Source organism: Symphalangus syndactylus, chromosome 20, assembly GCF_028878055.3.
Source record: "Symphalangus syndactylus isolate Jambi chromosome 20, NHGRI_mSymSyn1-v2.1_pri, whole genome shotgun sequence".
Lineage (NCBI taxonomy): Eukaryota > Metazoa > Chordata > Mammalia > Primates > Hylobatidae > Symphalangus > Symphalangus syndactylus.
Genome location: NC_072442.2, coordinates 50,349,795 through 50,369,631, shown reverse-complemented (window position 1 = coordinate 50,369,631; position 19,837 = coordinate 50,349,795). Strand labels below are relative to the sequence as shown.

General features: G+C 46.3%; 1 protein-coding gene and 1 pseudogene across 1 annotated transcript; one reads left to right on the top strand and one right to left on the bottom strand.

Moving 5' to 3' along the window:
- The first annotated feature begins 308 nt into the window (after positions 1–308).
- Positions 309–907, top strand: LOC129469834 (MICOS complex subunit MIC10-like). The gene has a single exon (XM_055256966.2). The coding sequence runs from the start codon at positions 408–410 to the stop codon at positions 642–644; it is 237 nt and encodes a 78-aa protein (XP_055112941.1). The 5' UTR covers positions 309–407; the 3' UTR covers positions 645–907.
- Positions 908–16,122: 15,215 nt separating this feature from the next.
- Positions 16,123–17,594, bottom strand: LOC129469827 (Y-box-binding protein 1-like; annotated as a pseudogene).
- Between the last annotated feature and the right edge of the window lie 2,243 nt (positions 17,595–19,837).

Here is a 19,837-nt window from a genome sequence, read left to right as displayed (position 1 = left end):
TTGGCTAGTTTTTTTTTTTTTTTTTTTTTTTTTTGAGACGGAATCTCACTCTGTCTCCCAGGCTGGAGTGCAGTGGTGCAATCTCGGCTCACTGCAACCTCCACCTCCCGGGTTAAGCAATTCTCCTGCCTCAGCCTCCCGAGTAACAGGGATTACAAGTGCCCACCACCACACCAGCCTAATTTTTGTATTTTTATCAGAGATAGGGTTTAGCCATATTGGCCAGGCTGATCTCGAACTCCTGACCTCAAGTGATCCACCTGGCTTGGCCTCCCAAAGTGCTGGGATTACAGGTATGAGCCACCGTGCCCGGCCATCTAGCAGTTTGAAATGTCATTTAAGACTTTGGTATCGTTAAAGAGTGCAGGGGCCGGCGGAGAGGAAAGCTAGAGGTGCGGGTGGGGAACATGTCGGAATCGGAGCTCTGCAGGAAGTGGGACCGGTGCCTGGCAGATGCGGCGGTGAAGATAGGTACTGGTTGTGGATTAGGAATTGTTTTCTCACTTACCTTCTTTAAAAGAAGAATGTGGCCATTAGCCTTCAGTTCTGGAACGGGATTAGGAATGGCTTACTCCAACTGTCAGCATGATTTCCAAGCTCCGTATCTTCTACATGGAAAATATGTCAAAGAGCAGCAGCAGTGACTTCACCTGAGAACGTCCCAGTGGGAAGACGAGAGAAATCATGTTTATTCCTCAGGAATAACTGAGGATTCCTGAGGATTCCTCAGGAACACTGAAGTGTCCTGGAGTAAGCTGCCATTCTTCCGTAACAATGTTATCAGTAATGCTTTAAACTCCAGCACCTGGTTATGTATTTGAAACCAAGTCTGTTTCTTGTTTTGTATTTTTTCTCTGGAAATGGTAGGGAGGTGGTCTTAAATAAATTAAACAAAAATAGGAAAAAAAAAAAAGTCTTTGATAGGCCAGGCACGGTGGCTCACGCTTGTAATCCCAGCACTTTGGGAGGCCGAGGCAGGCGGATCATCTGAGGTCAGGAGTTCAAGACCAGCCTGCCCAACATGGCAAAACCCTGTCTCTACTAAAAATACAAAAAATTAACTGGGCTTGGTGGCGGGAGTTGGATACTGCAGTGAGCCGAGATTGCGCCACTGCACTCCAGCCTGGGTGACAAGAGCAAGACTCCGTCTCAAAAAAACAAAAAAAACTTTGATAAATTATATATCTTTACCTATAACTTTCATTTTTGTATTTGTTTTTGTTGTAAGCAAGGGAGGAAAGGTAATATTCCTAATATCATTTGGCAATTATCAAAGTAAAAACTGCTAACACTTATTTTGCTTGTTGAAATAATCTTAAAAGGGTAACATTAAAAGATTGGACATCAGTGTTAAACATTTCACAAAGTATTGATTCTTTCGTTGCTATATTGCATTTTGGCTAAAAGTAATCAAGCTACTTGATTATTTTTAGGACAAAGGAAATCAACATTCTGTTTCCTAATGTTGATTTTTTTTCCTCTCATCCTCAATCTTTCTGTGGCTGCATCATCACCGAAGAAAAAACTCGGGATAATTTTTTTGTTACTGTAAATCCTCATTGTTAAGTAAGATTTTTATTTCAGTATTTGGCCTCTTTAATTGCATAACAGCAGTAAGAGCAAAGTCAGTTTTGTTCATACGAGCCATTGGAAACCTTGTCAGATACAGGACCCAAGTTCAGAAGGCCATTAAGGCCTGGCTGCCCCTTATCCCTCTCCACCCTTGCTGGAGCTTGCCAAAACCTGGTGGACTGATTCTGGAAAGCCCTTGAAACATGTCATTTCACTAATGGTGCTTTCTTTTGGGATTGGGCTGTTGACCTAATTTGTGATGAACAAAACCCAGCCAAATCATGCAGCCTCCCTCTAACTCCCTATGGGAAAGTGTTAGAGAAAAGTGTTTCAGCAACATCACCCATTTAAGTTTCATAACCCCAGCTAATAAAAATGATAAGAAACACCAAAGCTATCAACTAGGGTTTTCTGAGGGCAGAAGTGCAATTTAATTTTGAGCACTTGCATGTTAAACGACATGTTGGCATAGTTTGAAAGCTAATTCTAGTGTCTGTAAACGCTCAGTTCCTCCTAAATATTTGGGACAGTTTCATAACACCGTGTAGGAGGTATATGCATCGAACCCTCTTAAACTGATCAGTTCGTGCATTCCAGGCTTTTCACAATCGTAAATGTCTTTTCCCATCCTAGTTGTGGGAGGTAGCATGGTGCAGTGAAATGGACTAGTATTTAAGAGCCAGATCTGTCTGAATTCAAATCCTGCCTCTTTATTATGTCAGTGAAAGAACTTTTGGTGGGGCAGCTAAGTGCCTGGCATAAGAAAAGTACAGATACTAATTCCTACATAATAGAAACATCCCAGATAAGTATTACGGCTATTCCAAACTTTTTGTTGTTGACCATAAGATGACCATACTGGATTGTTTTTGTACCTAATGATAGGATTCTACCGAAAAGTCAGATGTTTTGTCAGCCTTTAGGTCTTTTAGGGGCTTGGCATAGCTCTCTGAACAGTGGAACTGGCTCAAGGAGGGCCCGCTGTGACTAAGTTCTTAGACTGGCTGTTAGCCTTTGCAATATCCCATTGAGAGGTCCAGCTGTCTTCCTGTGCCCACTGGTTCCCTTTCTCTTAATTCTATTGGACAGAATAATTGGAGCACCTCCTCACCTAACTTCTCATTGGCCATGAGAACAGGGCTGAACCACCCAAGTCCAACTTGGTGATGGAAGCTTGTCAGTATCAATACCTGGTAGGCTCCTAATACTAGTGTTAATGAAGTTTCTTAAATGAGCAAACACTTGACTGTTGAGACAACAACCACAAAGCCATATTTTCTACTATGAAGAAACTCATGTTTAGAACTTGACCAAGTTTAGGCAGAAATATTGGAAGCTTATCCATAAAAACAAGGGAATATGAGGAAAGATTGGATGAGTAAGAAAACTTCGAATCAATTCAAAATTAAAATTAACGGTCAAGGTATGATACCCAGAAGGCATCTCCTGATTGTGGCTGCAAAAAAAATACATATTTTAAAAGCAAAACTATTGAAATATAGGAGAAATGTAGAAAACTGTGTATAAATGAGGTGGTCTTTTTCTTTCTTTTTTTTTTTTTTTTGAGACAGAGTTCCACTCTTGTTGCCCAGGCTGGGGTGCAATGGCATGATCTCGGCTCATTGCAACCTCCACCTCCTGTTCAGGAGATTCTCCGGCCTCAGCCTCCCGAGTAGCCAGGATTACAGGCATGCGCCACCACACCCGGCTAATTCTGCATTTTTAGTAGAGACCGGGTTTCTCTATGTTGGTCAGGCTGGTCTCAAACTCCTGACCTCAAGTGATCCACCCACCTGGGCCTCCCAAAGTGCTGGGATTACAGGCATGAGCCACTGCGCCCAGCCAAGATGGTCTTTTTCAACCCTTTGGTTTAGACTAAAGTTGTAGGTGACCAATGACTGTCACCCTACTCTGTTCTTGCCCATTCTTTCAACCAACGTCTCAACCACTCAGCAAAGATTAACTTAGGGAACACAAAGCTAACTCATTTTCCTTCCTTTTTCTTCCTTCCTTCCTTTCTTTCTCTCTCTCTCTCTCTCTTTCTTTCTTTCTTTCTTTCTTCCTTCCTTCCTTCCTTCCTTCCTTCCTTCTTTCTCTCTCTCACTCTTTTTCTCTCCCTCTCTCTCTCTCCTCCCTCCATCCCTTCCTCTCTCTTTCCTTCCTTTCTCTTTCTTTCTTCCTTTTCTCTTTCTTTTCTTCCTGGTAATTCTTTAAAATGTATTTTCCTAGTTACAGAAATAATACTTTAGAAAATTTGAAAAACAGAATACCACAAAGATTAAAATAATAACCTAAAACAATTAAAATAATAACCTAAAATTCTACCATTGGATTTTATATTTTGGCATGAATCAGAATTCTTAACCTGTGTTACCTGAGATCCAAGATAGGTTATGGGGCTCCTGAACCTCTGAAACTGTATGCACAGTTTACTGTTAAATACATGTGGGTGCTTTTCAAAGAAAGGGGATCATAGCCTGGGGACAATTAGGCTCTCAAAGGTAGAGCTACCTTCAAAATATTACAAGTTTCAGGTGTAGTTCCTTTCCATTTCTTTTCTTTTTTTTTTTTTTGTTTTGTTTTTCTTTTTTTGTTTCTTTTGAGACAAAGTCTCACTCTGTCGCCCAGGCTAGAGTGCAGTGGCGAAATCTTGGCTCACTGTAACCTCCGTCTCCCAGGTTCAAGCAATTCTCCCACCTCAGCCTCCCGAGTAGCTAGGATTACAGGTGCCTGCCACCATGCCCAGCTAATTTTTGTATTTTTAGTAAAGATGGAGTTTCACCATGTTGGCCAGGCTGGTCTCGAACTCCTGACCTCAGGTGATCCACCTACTTCGGCCTCCCAAAGTGCTGGGATTACAGATGTGAGCCACCGCGCCCAGCCTATTTTCTACACCTTTGTAAATGTGCTTTTTTGTTTTTTCTTTTTTCTTTTTTCTTTTGACGGAGTCTTGCTCTTGTTGCCCAGGCTGGAGTGCAATGGTGCAATCTCAGCTCATTGGAACCTCCACCTCCCAGGTTCAAGTGATTCTCCTGCCTCAGCCTCCTGAGTAGCAGGCATGCACCACTGAGTCCAGCTAATTTTTGTATTTTTAGAGATACGGTTTCACCATGTTGGCCAGGCTGGTCTCGAACTCCTGACCTTGTGATCCTCCCACTGTGGCCTCCCAAAGTGCTGGGATTACAGGCATGAGCCACTGCATCCAGCCGCTATTATTATTTTTTTTTTAATGTCACTCCCTGAGCCTAAGTAGTTTAAGACCTCAGATCAATGAATATAACTGCCATTTGACTAAAGAACTCCAGTTGAACAGGCGTTTTTGCCACTGTCCCTAAAAGATGGCATTTGGTTGACATTCGTTCCAAAAGCGTGATGAAACACACTAAAAATCTGTGGTGCCTTTGTCCCCAGAAAGAGAAGATGGCAAGGGTTTATATTTCTCGTTTGGCCAGGAGTTCAGTTTCCCTTCAAGCCCCAGAGGGTGGGTGGTAACAATGGGATGTGTTTGGCTCCTCATCCTCCTGCTGACAGCCAGGTCTCAGAGAGGCAAGTCCCACACTTCCCAAGCTCTGGATCCGAGCTCCGCCGCCGCAGGAGGAAAGGCTTCTAACTGTGGTTAGGAAGCACAGAACTTGCCTGGCCTTCACCAGCGTAATCAGATCTGTCATTCTCTTTAGGAACTGGCTCTGCTCTAGGCCTTGTTCTTTGCTCCGGAGGTAACAATTGCCATTTTTCTTTGGTATTTCTGCTGCAGTGATCATAGTTGCCCTTCTCATAGGAAATCATGGGAATCAGCCCAAGTCACAGCTGGCTCCCAGATGGCTCTTGATCCTGTGACCCCACCAACATTCCAATGCTGATTTGCTTGGGAGGTTCAAACTTGGCTTACCGGTGCACCATGCTTCTGGAACCCCACCCTGGGAGATTTATAGGCAGGCCTTGGAGAGAACAAATCTCTGGAGGTGGGATGGGGCCAAGCAGTTTCCTTTTGTTGCATGTTCTAGAATTCTGCCTAAAACAGAAGAGGCTGACCTCATTCTTGCCCCACCCGAAGATTGAGCGGGAATAACTAACTAGCAAGCTATTACTGACATTGCTAAATTACCTAACAAAGAAAGTTCTTCATTCTTTCTGTCTCCGTCTCTCTTGATGTATACTAATATATGTATATATACACATTCTCTCTCTCTCTCTCATATATATATATATATATATATATATATATATATATATATATACTAGAAGAGAATTCTTCATATGTATGTACATACACAAAAGGAATTATCTTCCAGTGTGTGTTCTTGCTGTAGGATGCTAAGTTTGACATAAAAATGATCTAAGAAGATTGTATTCTCCAGGTCCCAGGCTGAGAGTATCCAACCTGTTCAGGTAGAAATGGCCAGTAGAGCTCAAATAGTTTCTCGTTGCAAAGAAATTCTTTGGTGTCCATTTCCTGGAGATACTGTGGAGGATGCTAGCAGGTTTCTAACATACTTCAGCTGTTCAGGAAATACTTTAAATAATTCCCTACTCTAGAGAATAGGAGGAGGGCCTGAAAGTTGGAATGCATTACTCTCTTTCTTTACGGTCTCAAATGTGGTTCACAAGGACCCTTCGCTATTCACACACACGCTCCGAGGTGCTCTTTTCTGCCTCTACCAGCCTTTCTATGTGGGAATGTTCTTTTTTTAAGTGTGGCGAGAATCCTAGTAACTTGGACTTCCCATAGCATGCTGGCTTGAGCTTCTTAAGGAACTTTACAAACATGAGCTAATTAAGCTTGGAAAGCCCCATGCCAGTCCTCCCGGCTGTTATTGAAATGAGGCCAGCTCTGAGGTGGACCAGCCACAGTTTTTGCCCGGCACAGCAACAATTCAAACAGTGGAGAGGAAGGGAAGCTGGCTGCCTAACGCAATTGAAACTGCAAGGGAGAAACAAGTTAGGCAACACGTAATTCATTGCCTCCTTGGTTTGCTTTAGCCTAACAGCGGTGCTCAGATTTTAACTCAGTATTTTAACTGGGTCAGTTAGGCCTTTGTCCAAGATTTCAGGCAATGGCCCAAAAATGGACAAATCTAAGATTTTGCTTTTTTTTTTTTTTTTTTTTTTGAGATGGAGTTTCACTTTTGTTGCCCAGGCTGGGTGCAATGGCGTGATCTCGGCTCACTGCAACCTCCACCTCCCAGGTTCAAGTGATTCTCCTGTCTCAGCCTCCCAAGTTGCTGGGATTACAGGCGTGTGCCACCACACCCAGCTAATTTTGTATTTTTAGTAGAGTCAGGGTTTCACCATGTTGGTCTGGCTGGTCTCGAACTCCTGACCTCAAATGATCCACCCGCCTCAGCCTTCCAAAGCGCTAAGATTACAGGCATGGGCCACTGTGCCCAGCCTAAGATTTTGCTTTTATCTGAAGCAGTAGTTCTCAATCGAGGGAGATATTGCCCCCCAAGATGACATTTGACAAAAATCTGGAGACTTTTTTTTTTTTTTGAGACGGAGTTTCGCTCTTGTTGCCCAGGCTGGAGTGCAATGCATGGTCTCAGCTCACTGCAATCTCCACCTCATGGGTTCAAGCAATTCTCCTGCCTCAGCCTCCTGAGTAGCTGGGATTATAGGCGCCTGCTACCACGTCTAGCTAATTTTTGTATTTTTAGTAGAGATGGGTTTTCTCCATGTTGGCCAGGCTGGTCTTGAACTCCTGACCTCAGGTGGTCCACCCACCTCGGCCTCCCAAAGTGCTGGGATTACAGGCATAAGCCACTGCGCCCAGCCTGGAGGCATTTTTGGTTGTCACTTCTGGCGGAGGGGGATGCTACTGTCATCTAGTGGATAGCAACCAGGGATGCTGCTAAACACCCCATAATGCACAGAACAGTCCCCACAATAATTTTCTGGTCTAAGATGTCAGTAGTGTGGGGGTTAAAAATCCTGATTTCAAGCTTCAAAGTGACTCAGTGTTGGCTTGTCTCCTCTGTGTTAGCCCTAAATCTTAGCCTTGTGACCTTTCAGCCCACTCAAGTCTAGGATCTAAGCTCATGGCAGCACCCTAAGCCTCTCGTGGGTTCCTGAGCTCAGCCCTCCCATCGATGCCTCTGTGAGTGATGACATTGTCCTGAGCTTCTGGGTGATGAAGACACGCCTCTCACTGTGCCATATGTTCCTGGGAAATTGGACGCCTCTGCATCTTATGAGTGGGCTTTCTGGAAAAGAAACCACTTGTGTAGTTCCCAGTTGGGCCCCAGAGCTTTGAGGTCCTGTGTTTCTCGCAGTGAATACAGTGAGGCATTCCCGTTTCTCTGAAGAGCCCATTCAGAGAACAGCTATTTACTTCCTGCCTCCTCTGGGCCCAGCTGCCAGGGAGACTCCAGGCTTCAGTAAGAGGCAGCTACAGGGAAATTCAGCCAATGGAAAGATACCAGGGAATTTAATTTCAGCCTTTCTTTTTGTAAATTTAAAAGACACTCTCTCATGAGAAAGCCTGGGAAACTTTCACTTCAGCCAGGAAGACTCCTCAAGCAATCCTCCAGTCTTGGCCTCCCAAAGTGTTGGGATTATACTCCGATCCAATTTGCTTTTTGTAGTTGTTGAGACAAAGTCTCCCTCTGTTGCCCAGGCTGGAGTGCAGTGGTGCAATCTCAGCTCATTGCAACCTCTGCCTCCCAGGTTCAAGTGATTCTCTTGTGCCTCAGCCTCCTGAGTAGCTGAAAGGTGTGAGCCACCAGGCCTGGCTGATCTTTGTATTTTTAGTAGAGATGGGGTTTCACCATGTTGGCTAGGCTGGTCTTGAACTCCTAACCTCAGGTGATGAACCCGCCTCAGCCTCCCAAAGTGCTGGGATTACAGGCGTGAGCCACCGCACCCAGCCAACAATTTACTTTTAAATGGTAAAAGTAAAGCTGGTGACAATTTTCTGCCTAAGAGATTAAAATGTGGACAACATGCAACAGCCTTCAACTCTGGTCTCCCTGCCTTCTCTTCCTCTGTTGTCCCACACCAATCCTCACAACAAACAGGGTGTGTGTGTGTGTGTGTGTGTGTGTGTGTGTGTTTTATGAACTTTGTTCACCCTTAAAATAACTTAATTCTCCTAGATTCCTCCCTTTCTATTGTCTTTATTTTATTAAGGTACAACTTATTTAATTTTTTTTTGAGATGAGTCTCACTCTCTCACCCGTGTTGGAGTGCAGTGGCATGATACCAACACACTGCAACCTCCACCTCCCAGGTTCAAGGGATTCTCCTGCCTCAGCCTCCCAAGTAGCTGGGAGTACAGGCGCCTGCCACCATGCCTGGCTAATTTTTGCATTTTTAGTAGAGACGGGGTTTTGCCATGTTGGCCAGGCTGGTCTCGAACTCCTGACCTCAGGTGATCTGCCCACTTCAGTTTCCTAAAGTGTTGAGATTACAGGCGTGAGCCACCGCACCTGGCCTTAAGTTGCAATTTGTATTCAGTAATGACTGTGAAATGCTCTAATCTGAAGTGTGCCGCTCAATGTTTTTTTTTTTTTTTTTTTTTTTAGACAGGGTCTCACTCTATCATCCAGGCTGGAGTTCAGTGGTGCAATCTTGGCTCACTGCAATCTCTGCCGCCCAGCTTCAAGTGATTATTGTGCCTCAGCCTCCTGAGTATCTGGGATTACAGGCCCAAGTCACAATGCCCAGCTAATTTTTGTATTTTTAGTAGAGACGGGATTTGGTCATATTACTCACGCTGGTCTCAAACTCCTGGACTCAAGTGGCCCTCCTGCCTCAGCCTCCCAAAGTGCTAGGATTACAGGAGTGAGCCACCGTGCCCAGCCACTCAATGCATTTTTACCTACATGGACACCCAGGTAACCACCATCCAGATAAAGACATGGAACATTTTGGCCGGGTGCGGTGGCTCACTCCTGTAATCCCAGCACTTTGGGAGGCCACGGCAGGAGGATTGCTTGAGTCTAGGAGTTCAAGACCAGCCTGGGCAACATGACAAAACCCCGTCTCTACAAAAATTAGCCAGGCGCGTAGTGGTGTGCACCTGTAGTCCCAGCTACTTGGGAGGCTAAGGTGGGAAGATCACTTGAACCAGGGAAGTCAAGGCTGCAGTGAGCTGAGATTGCACCACTGGACTCCAGCCTGGGTGATACAGTGAGACTCTCTCAAAAAAAAAAAGAAAAAGAAAACTAATGTGCCTCCTCTATCTAAAACACCAATATGAAGAACAACGATATTTCTAAAACTTCAGAGCTAGGTGTCAAAATGAATTCACCCCAGAGTGCACCAAGCATCGTCAGATTCTCTTCACTAGATTCAACCCCCAGGGCTCCTAAGTGGCTTCCAACCTGTGCTGTGGATGGACAGTGAGTGAATGCTTTTGGTTTTACATAGGAAGGGTGAGGGCCAGGCGTGGTGGCTCACGCCTGTAATTCCAGCACTTTGGGAGGCCAAGGTGAGCAGATCACCTGAGGTCGGGAGCTCGAGACCAGCCTGACCAGCATGGAGAAACCCCTCTCTACTAAAACTACAAAATCAGCCAGGTGTGGTGGCGCATGCCTGTAGTCCCAGCTACTCGGGAGGCTGAGGCAGGAGAATTGCTTGAACCTGGGAGGCAGAGGTTGCGATGAGCCGAGATCGTGCCGTTGCACTCCAGCCTGGGCAACAAGAGTGAAACTCCGTCTCAACAACAAAAAAACAAACAAACAAACAAAAACATAGGAAGGGGGAGAACAAATGTTTTTCCTTCTAATGGTTTAGAAAGACAGAAAGTGGAAGTTATTGGTTAAAACAAACACACACATCAACAAAGTATTTTTTTTCTCATGGTGGGCCAAGATTTTATGCATGTCAAAAATATGAACACAGAGCATAGAGTTTGCTATGAAAAGCAACAGGGGGAGACTAAGTTCCATGTGTTGTGGGCGAGGGTGTTATAGTATTTGTGAAAGCTGCTGAAGACTCCCTCCCGACTGGAAAACCGCCACAGGGAGGCAGTAGAACTTAGTGGCAAATAGCATTGGCTCTGGAATCAGATTTGAATTTCAATCCAGCTCTGACACCTAATAGCTGTGTGACCTCCAGCAAGTTGCTTAACTGCTCTGTGCCTCACTTTCCAACTCAGCAAAATGAGGATGAAACTAGTATCTAACTCCTAGAGGTGCTTTAAAGGTGATTTGAATACCCAGTTCAACAAGTAAGCTCTCAGTCAGTGTTAGTTTACAAAGCAGGAGTTGAAGGGGGCAACTAATTTCATTTCAGATCGATTAGATAGATAGAAGTTGGATAAATAGATTTTTTTGAGATCATACTATTTTTCAAGCTGTGCAAAGTAGTTTAACCTAAAATCTAAACAGTTGCTCAAAAAGCCTTTTTCCAGCCTCCACCTACAATCATGTCCCCTTCTGATCATAGAGCAGATTTCAACAGCTCCTTCAGAGAAACCAGACCCTCCACAATGTTATTCTTCTAGCTCTTTCTTGGCCTGCAAAGGATGTATAATTTGTTCCATTTCATTCTCTTTCTTTTTTTTTTTTTTTTTTTGAGACAGGGTCTCAGTTTGTTACCCAGGCTGGAGTGCAGTGGAGCAATCATGGTTTACTACAGCCTCCACCACCTGTCCTCAGCAATCCTCCCAACTCAGCCTCCCAAGTAGCTGGGACTACAGGTGTGCACCACCATAGCTGGCTAATTTTTATATTTTTTTGTAGAGACAGGGTCTCATTATGTTGCCCAGGCTGGTCTTGGTCTTGAACTTCTGGCCTCAAGCAATCCTCCTGCCTCAGCCTCCCAAAGTGTTGGGATTACAGGTGTGAGCCACTGAGCCCAGCCCCATTTCACTTTTGAGTGTGGAAAACTTTCTTTTAGCCTTTGGGGTGACTATAGATAAACAGATGGAGATAGATAGATAGGTGATAGAAATTTAGAATACTTAATACCTATATATTCCAAATGTATCTAATATATATGCATATAATAAATACATTATGATATATTATCATTATTTATACAATTTATTTGGGGTATTCTACTTGGAGTTTTACCTACAATTTCACCGAGATTGGGAGATCTGCTTTTTTCAGCTCTTTTTCTTATTCAAAGTTTCATAGTAAGTGCTTAATGTGAAAGCTCTCGATGTTGCGTGTCCATTAATTACACTGAGTGTCTAAGCTTGGGAGAGGGGGAGTAGCAAGCTCTTGGCTGGTGGTTAAACTGGTGATTGGAGGCATTTAGGGGATTGATAACATTTCTGGAGGAGGAAGGGGTGAGTTGGATGTGTAGGGATCCCAGTGATCAGATGGGAGGAATTTAGATTTAATCCCTGATTGGATTGTAGTTCACCAGCTGGGATTGTAGGCTGATTTATAGGAGTGGATTCCATGTTGATGGAATATCTGACTCCTTGCTTCTGAAAGGAATGAGAGAAACTGCGTGAAGGGGCTGGGCGTGGTGGCTCATGCCTGTAATTCCAGCACTTTGGGAGGCCGAGGTGGGTATATCACTTGAGGTCAGGAATTCGAGACCAGCCTGGTCTACATGGCAAAACCCCATCTCTACTAAGAATACAAAAATTAACCATGTGTGGTGGTGTGGGACTGTAACCCTGGCTACTCAGGAGGCTGAAGCATGAGAATCACTTGAATCCAGGAGGCAGAGGTTGCAGTGAGCCAAGATCGTGCCACTGCACTTCAGCCTGGGCAACAGTGTGGGACTGTGTCTCAAAAAAAAGAAAAAAGAAAGAAAGAAAAAAAAAAAGAAACTGCATGAAGGATTCTGTCTGTTCCCCAATAGCCCTAGGAAATCAGACTTGAGCTTGAGCCCTGGCAACTTCTGAACTGCTCAGTGAGGATTATTTAGGGCTGGAGAGATCTTAAATGACAGCTAACAACCATAATAGTGAGCATTTACTGAGCAATTACCATATGCAAGGCACTCTACCAAATATGCCTCATGCATACTCAAACCTCTCAGGATAGCCTCATCACAACCCTATAAAGTGAGTAGTATTTAAAAGTCCTTTTTAAGCCGGGCGAGGTGGCTCACGTGTGTAATCCCAGCACTTTGGGAGGCTGAGGCGGGTGGATTGCCTGAGGTCAGGAGTTCTAGACCAGCCTGGCCAACATAGTAAAACCCTGTCTCTACTAAAAATACAAAAAATTAGCTGGGCGTGGTGGCAGGCTCCTGTAATCCCAGCTACTAGGGAGGCCGAGGCAGGAGAATCACTTGAATCTGGGAGGTGGAGGTTGCAGTGAGCTGAGATCGTGCCATTGCACTCTAGCCTGGGCAACAAGAGTGAAACTCCATCTCAAAAAAAAAAAGTTCTTTTTTTTTTTTTTTTTTTTTTTTTGAGACGGAGTCTCGCTCTGTCGCCCAGGCTGGAGTGCAGTGGCGCAATCTCGGCTCACTGCAAGCTCCGCCTCCCAGGTTCACGCCATTCTCCTGCCTCAGCCTCTCCGAGTAGCTGGGACTACAGGCGCCCGCCACCACGCCTGTCTAATTTTTTGTATTTTTAGTAGAGACGGGGTTTCACCGTGGTCTCAATCTCCTGACCCCGTGATCCGCCCGCCTCGGCCTCCCAAAGTGCTGGGATTACAAGCGTAAGCCACCGCGCCCGGCCAAAAAGTTCTTTTTACAGAGGAGAAAACTGAGGCACAATGAGGTCAAATGATTTGCCAAGGTGTAACCAGTTTGTCTAATTTCACCTTCTCCCAAGGACCAAGGTGGATGGTGTTCCGGGGCTTTTGCTTTGCAGGGGCTCCTGGACAAGGGCTTTTTTTTTTTAGACGGAGTCTCCCTCTGTCTCCCGAGCTGGAGTGCAGTGGCGTGCTCTCGGCTCACTGCAACCTCCGCCTCCCAGGTTCAAGCAATTCTCCTGCCTCAGCCGCCTGAGTAGCTGAGACTACAGGCGCCCGCCACCATGCCTGGCCAGTTTTTGTATTTTTAGTAGACACGGGGTTTCATCATATTGGCCAGGCTGGTCTCCAACTCCTGACCTTGTGATCCGCCTACCTCAGCCTCCCAAAGTGCTGGGATTACAGGCGTGAGCCACCAAGCCCAGATGGCCAAGGGCTTTTGATAGTGGACAAGTGGGCCCACGGAAGCGGACTCCCCAGGAACACCCTGCAGAGCGCTGGAGGAGAGCAAGCTGGTTGCATCTGGCAAAGGGGCAACATCCTTTTCTGTAAGTTTGGGGACAGCAAGAGGTGAATTCAGGGTAGGAAGCTGAGGTCTTTACAAGGTGCTGGCCAGGACGCGGGCCTCAGGGCTCTCTCCAGAATGAATCAGCTCCCTGCTGTCTGCTGCCGATTTATTTATTTATGAGGCAAAGTCTTGCTCTGTCTCCCAGGCTGGTGTGCAGTGGCACAGTCTTGGCTCACTGCAACCTCTGCCTCCCAGATTCAAGCAATTCTCCTGCCTCAGCCTCTGAGTAGCTGGGATTACAGGCATAAGCCACCACGCCAGGCTAATTGTTGTATTTTTAGTAGAGACGGAGTCTGGCCCTGTTGGCCAGGCTGGTCTCAAACTCCTGAACTCAAGTGATCTGCCTGCTTCGGCCTCCCAAAGTGCTGGGATTACAGGCATGAGCCACTGTGCCTGGCCTTATTTACTTATTTATTTATTTATTTATTTATTTATTTATTTATTTTTGAGTCAGGGTCTCACTCTGTCACCCAGACTGAAGTGCAATGGCATGATCACAGCTCACTGCAACCTCTGCCTCCTAAGCTCAAGTGATCCTCCTGCCTCAGCCTCCCATATAGCTGGGACTACAGGCGTGTGCCACCATGCTCACCTAATTTTTAATTTTTCTTTTTTTGTAGAGATTGGGTCTCACTATATTGTCCAGGGGATCCACCTGCCTCGGCCTCCCAAAGTGCTGGGATTACAGGTGTGAGCCACCACGCCTGGCCTAGAGGAAAGTCTTTTTTTCCTAAATTTTTTTTTTTTTTTTTTGAGACAGAGTCTTGCTCTGTCACCCAGGCTGGAGTGCAGTGGCATGATCTTGACTCACTGCAACCTCCACCTCCCGAGTTCAAGTGATCCTCCTACCTTAGCCTCCCAAGTAGCTGGGACTACAGGCTAACTTTAAATACCCAATAGAAGAGATAAGGCAGAAGTCCAAATGACCAGTAGAAATGGTGAACGTTGATTGAGAGCTTTTTGGCGCTGTGGCTGGGCCTGATGCTCAGTAACTCTAATAGGCCAACCATGACCCCTTAAGGAGGAACTGTTGTTTCCATTTTATACCTGGGGAAACTGAGGCTCATAGAAGTTAAGAAAGTTGCTCCAGATCCCACAGCAAGCCGTTGTCTCTTCCCAGCCAAGGGAGACATTACACGAAGCATCAACAAGCCCTCTGGGTGGACGTGGTGACATTTGGCACGTGTGCAGTCTCAGACTCGTTCAAGGGCCTGAAATTAGTCATCTACAAATCAAAGAACCAGCCTCTCCGAACACACGATGAGGCTGGTTTGTACATTAGGAGGAGCTGGACCCAGATAATGTGGTTCCAAGCAGAGAAGATGGCCTTATTCCAACCGCGTCCCCTCTGCAAGCCCTTGGGAGTTGGCCAGGCCCAGTGACCCGTGGAAGAGGGGATGCTGTGCCCTAGTGTCCAAGCAGCACGGCTTGGCTCAGTCCGCTGGGCTTCTTCCAGCTCACGAACCTGTTTGTTTTTACCCTTCAATGTGAACCAGATGTGGGCACCTCGCTCTCCAGGAGGTCCCTTGCCCGTACCCCCCCTACCAGGCATCATTGGCAGCTGCAGCTGATGGACCAGCCTCCTCCCTGCTCTCCGGCCTCTCTCACCCCCACGCCCCCTCCCTCACTGCACCTCCTGCACCTTCCCTTCCCCCAGCACGATTTGCAACAGGAAATGACACTGGACAGATCTCAAAAGTCCATATGTCCTGGACACTCTCTCTAGGAATTTCCTGGGCCTCCAGCTTGCTCTATGTGTCATGTCCTTCCCACTCAGTATCTGGGGGGAAAGAAGTGCTAAAGGAAAATGAGAGTGAGCATCCCTCGTCCCCAGTGCTATCTTATCCCATTGTGATCTTGGGCAAGTGATTTATCTATGTCTGCATGGACTCATGAATGCAATAGGTTATAATCCATGACTCTCACTATTCACTGTAATAATTAAATTATTCCCAGGCCGGGTGCAGTGGCTCATGCATGTAATCCCAGCACTTTGGGAGGCCAAGGCGGGTGGATCACTTGAGGCCAGGAGTTTGAGACCAGCCTGGCTAACATGGTGAGACCCTATCTCTACTAAAAATACAAAAATTAACCAAGTGTGGTGGCACACACCTGTACTCACAGCTACTTGGGAGGCTGAGGCACAAGAATTGCTTGAACCTGGGAAGCGGAGATAGCAGTGAGCTAAGATCATCCCACTGCACTCCAGCCTGGGTGACAGAGTGAGACTCTGTCTCAAAAAAAAAAAAAAAAAAAATTATTCCCAGTTTGGCCAGTGGGAGCCCACTCAAGCTCGCAGCTATGCCCTTTTCCTTTTGCAGTGACCCATCATTCTTTGAGCTTTTTAGTACAAGCTGTTCCAGGAGCATCTGTATTTTTTTTTTTTTTTAATTTAAGACCTTTATTAACAGGTGCTTGCAGTTTGTTGACTTTTTTGAAAAAATCAAGTTGTAAACTTTTATTACAAATTAAAAATGAAGTTCTTAAAAATCTCAACTTGACCAGATATGAAACAATTTAAAAACCTTTAAAGGAGTATTGAGAAAAACCAGGCTTTTTTAAAAAACACGTTTGTTATTACCAAAAGGAGAAGTCTTTAGGTAAAAATAATGAAAACCCAGTGAGGCATAGATAATGCAGATAGTTCTATTTATCTGGTCAACGGGCAAAAAGCAAGCACTTAAGGTCTTCGGCTCCAATCTTTTGTTCATTTCTTATTGCTGGAATTTCATATTTCTTCTTGTTGGATGACTAAACCGGATGATGGTAGAGATGGTAAGCCGGCATTTACTCAGCCCCACCCTGCTCAGCCTCGGGAGCGGACGAATTCTCAGCTGGTGGATCGGCTGCTTTTGTCTCTTTGCCATCTGGTGGTTTAGGGTTTTCTGGGCGTCTGCGTCGGTAATTGAAGTTGCGGCGGTACCGACGTTGAGGGGGCTGCTGACCTTGGGTCTCATCTCCTTGATTTTCTTTATCTTCTTCATTGCTGTCCTCTCTAGGCTGTCTTTGGCGAGGAGGGACCCTGCGGAATCGTGGTCTATATCCCCGATACATATTCTGCCTCACTGGTCTACCTTGTTCTCCTGCACCCTGGTTGTCAGCACCCTCCATCACTTCTCCCTGCACAGGAGGGTTGGAATACTGTGGTCGACGCGCATAGGGTCTCCGCTTGTAGTAAGTGGGAACCTTCGCCTGCGGTAGGGCCAGCGTTGTTGGGCCTGGCCTTCGGGAGCACTCTCCGATCCCTCGTTCTTTCCCCCACTCTCACTATTCTGGTAATTTTGCTGGTAATTGCGTGGAGGACCCCTATGACATGGATAGCGTCTATAATGGTTACGGTCTGCTGCATATTTACTGCCTTGAACTGCAATACCACCAGGACCTGTAACATTTGCTGCCTCCGCACGCTTTTCTCCTTCAACAACATCAAACTCCACAGTCGCTCCATCTCCTACACTGCGAAGGTACTTCCTGGGGTTATTCTTCTTTATGGCAGTCTGGTGTACAAATACATCTTCCTTGGTGTCATTCCTGTTCATGAAACCATATCCGTTTCTTACATTGAACCATTTTACTGTTCCCAAAGCCTTCGTTGCGATGACCTTCTTGTCTCCGCCGGCAGGCGCCCCCGATGTGAGGCCGCCCGGGCCACCGCTCCCTGCACCGCTGCCCCGTAGTGCCGGGTTTGGTGTCGGTGGCGCTGAGGGCGGGGGCGGCGGCGGGGGCGGCGGGCGGCTGCCGAGTCTCGGCCTCGCTGCTCATGGTTGCGGTGATGGTGACTGGGGCCGGCTGCGGCAGCTGCGGCTCCTCCCAGGGTGTGATGGTAGCTAGGCCGGCGGCGGCGTGGGGCTGCTCAGGGCTCTCTGGGGTCCGCTCTCGGCTCCCGCTACCGATCGAACTCTTTTTTTTTTTTTTTTGTCCCAGCCCTGGAATCAGTCTGTTCCCTGAAGATCCTGGTTCCCTTTTTTGAAAATGGTATTTAGAAGTCAAGATCTGGATGCTACATGTGCTCATTGCCACTAGGATGAGGCTGTTCCCTGTCCCTCTCAGTGGATACAGCTAGGGAATGTGGATGTGTACACATACATGCACATACACATATACAGTCAAATCTGTATTCATTTCTTTATTATTTTAAGAAATTGTGGGCTGGGCGCAGTGGCTCACACCTGTAATCCCAGCACTTTGGGAGGCTGAGTTGGGCGGATCACCTGAGGTCAGGAGTTCGAGACCAGCCTGGCCAATATGGTGAAACACATCTCTACCAAAAATGCAAAAATTAGCCGGGTGTGATGGTGGGTGCCTGTAATCCCAGCTACTCAGCAGGCCGAGGCAGGAGAATTGCTTGAACTCAGGAGATGGAGGTTGCAGTGAACCGAGATTACACCATTGCACTCCAGCCTGGGTGACAAAGTGAGACTCCGGCTCAAAAAAAAAAAAAAGAAAAGAAAAGAAAGTGTGGTAAAATACATATAACATAAAATTTGCCATCTTAACTGTTTTTATTGTTATTTATCTTTTATTTTTATTTTTTGAGACAGAGCCTCACTCTGTCACCCAGGCTGGAGCACAGTGGTGCAATCTCAGCTTGTGGCAACCTCCACCTCCCAGGCTCAAGCCATCCTCCCACCTCAGCCTCCCAAGTAGCTAGGACTACAGGCACACGCCACCATGCTTGGGTGGTTTTTGCATTTTCTGTACAGACGAGGTTTCACCATGTTGGCCAGGCTGGTCTTGAATTCCTGACCTCAGGTGATCCACCTGTCTCAGCTTCCTAAAGTGATGGGATTATGGGTATGAGCCTCCACAACCTGCCCCATATTTTTTATTTTTATTTTATTTTATTATTTATTATTATTATTATTTTGAGACGGAGTCTCGCTCTGTCCCCCAAACAGGAGTTCAGTGGCATGATCTTGGCTCACTGCCACCTCCGTCTCCCAGGTTCAAGCGATTCTCCTGCCTCATTCTCCTGAGTAGCTGGGATTACAGGCACACGCCACTACGCCCGGCTAACTTTTGTATTTTTAGTAGAGACGGGGTTTCACCATGTTGGCCAGGGTGGTTTCAAACTCCTGACCTCAAATGATCCACCTGTCTAGGCCTCCCAAAGTGCTGGGATTACAGGTGTGAGCCACTTTGCCTGGCCTAGATCCATGATTTTTCAACTGGACTACACACTTTCTTCAGGTCTCAGCAGTTGTCTTACTAATGGCCTCTTTCCCTTCCTGGACCTAATCCAGGACACCGTGTTGCATTGAGTGTCCATGTCTCCTTAGTCTCTGCTGACTGGTGACAGTTTCTGGTCTTCTCATGATTAGACAGGGAATGTAGAATTTTGGGAAGAATACCTAAGAGATGAAGTGCCTATCACATCCGGGATGTGTGATATCAACATACATGAGTCATGTTGGAAAGATGGACAAATGGGGATTCCAAAGCTGTTCATCACAGTCAGCAAATGGTAGAGGAAGGATTTGAACTGGGGCCATTCTGAGATGTGTGCTCATTTCCTTAGTTTGAGAAAAAGAACTGTCTGGTGAGGAAAACAAGGAAAGACCTCCGGTATTGAAGCGAAGGGTGGGAGGTAGAAGTCTGCACCCAGATGAGGTCCTTCAGGCAGGGTGGATTTGCCACCTGTGGCCTCTTTCCCAGGACCTTGTCCAGCCTTGTCCTAGCTTCCCTCTGTCTGGTGCAAGTGGCACTATCTTTTGTCCATTACATGGGATTGTCCAGTCTTTGTGCCACTAGTGCAAGGATGAAAATAATCTAATAATCCATCAAAAATGCATGTTTCATGAGAATTCAAGCTATACAAGAGTTGTACTATGCCAGCCAGCAGTCATAGGTCATCTGAACCCTCCTCCCTGCCCTCCCTGCAACCCCGCCTTCAGAGCTCTTACCGGCTCCCCCAGTGGGATGCCAGCAGAGGAGGCCGTCCACATGGAATTGGCTTATGGCTGTTGGTGACACTGGCTTTCCTTTACCTGCGTGGACACCTTTGTCTCGTAGTCATCAGGAAAATCACTGTCACTGCATCAGAAACGCTGGAACATCCTGAAGTTTCAAAGCAGAAATTCCAAACCACGTC

Excerpts from the sequence above, each read along its gene's own strand:
- LOC129469834 (XM_055256966.2), top strand. The coding sequence starts at position 408 with ATGTCGGAATCGGAGCTCTGCAGGAAGTGGGACCGGTGCCTGGCAGAT.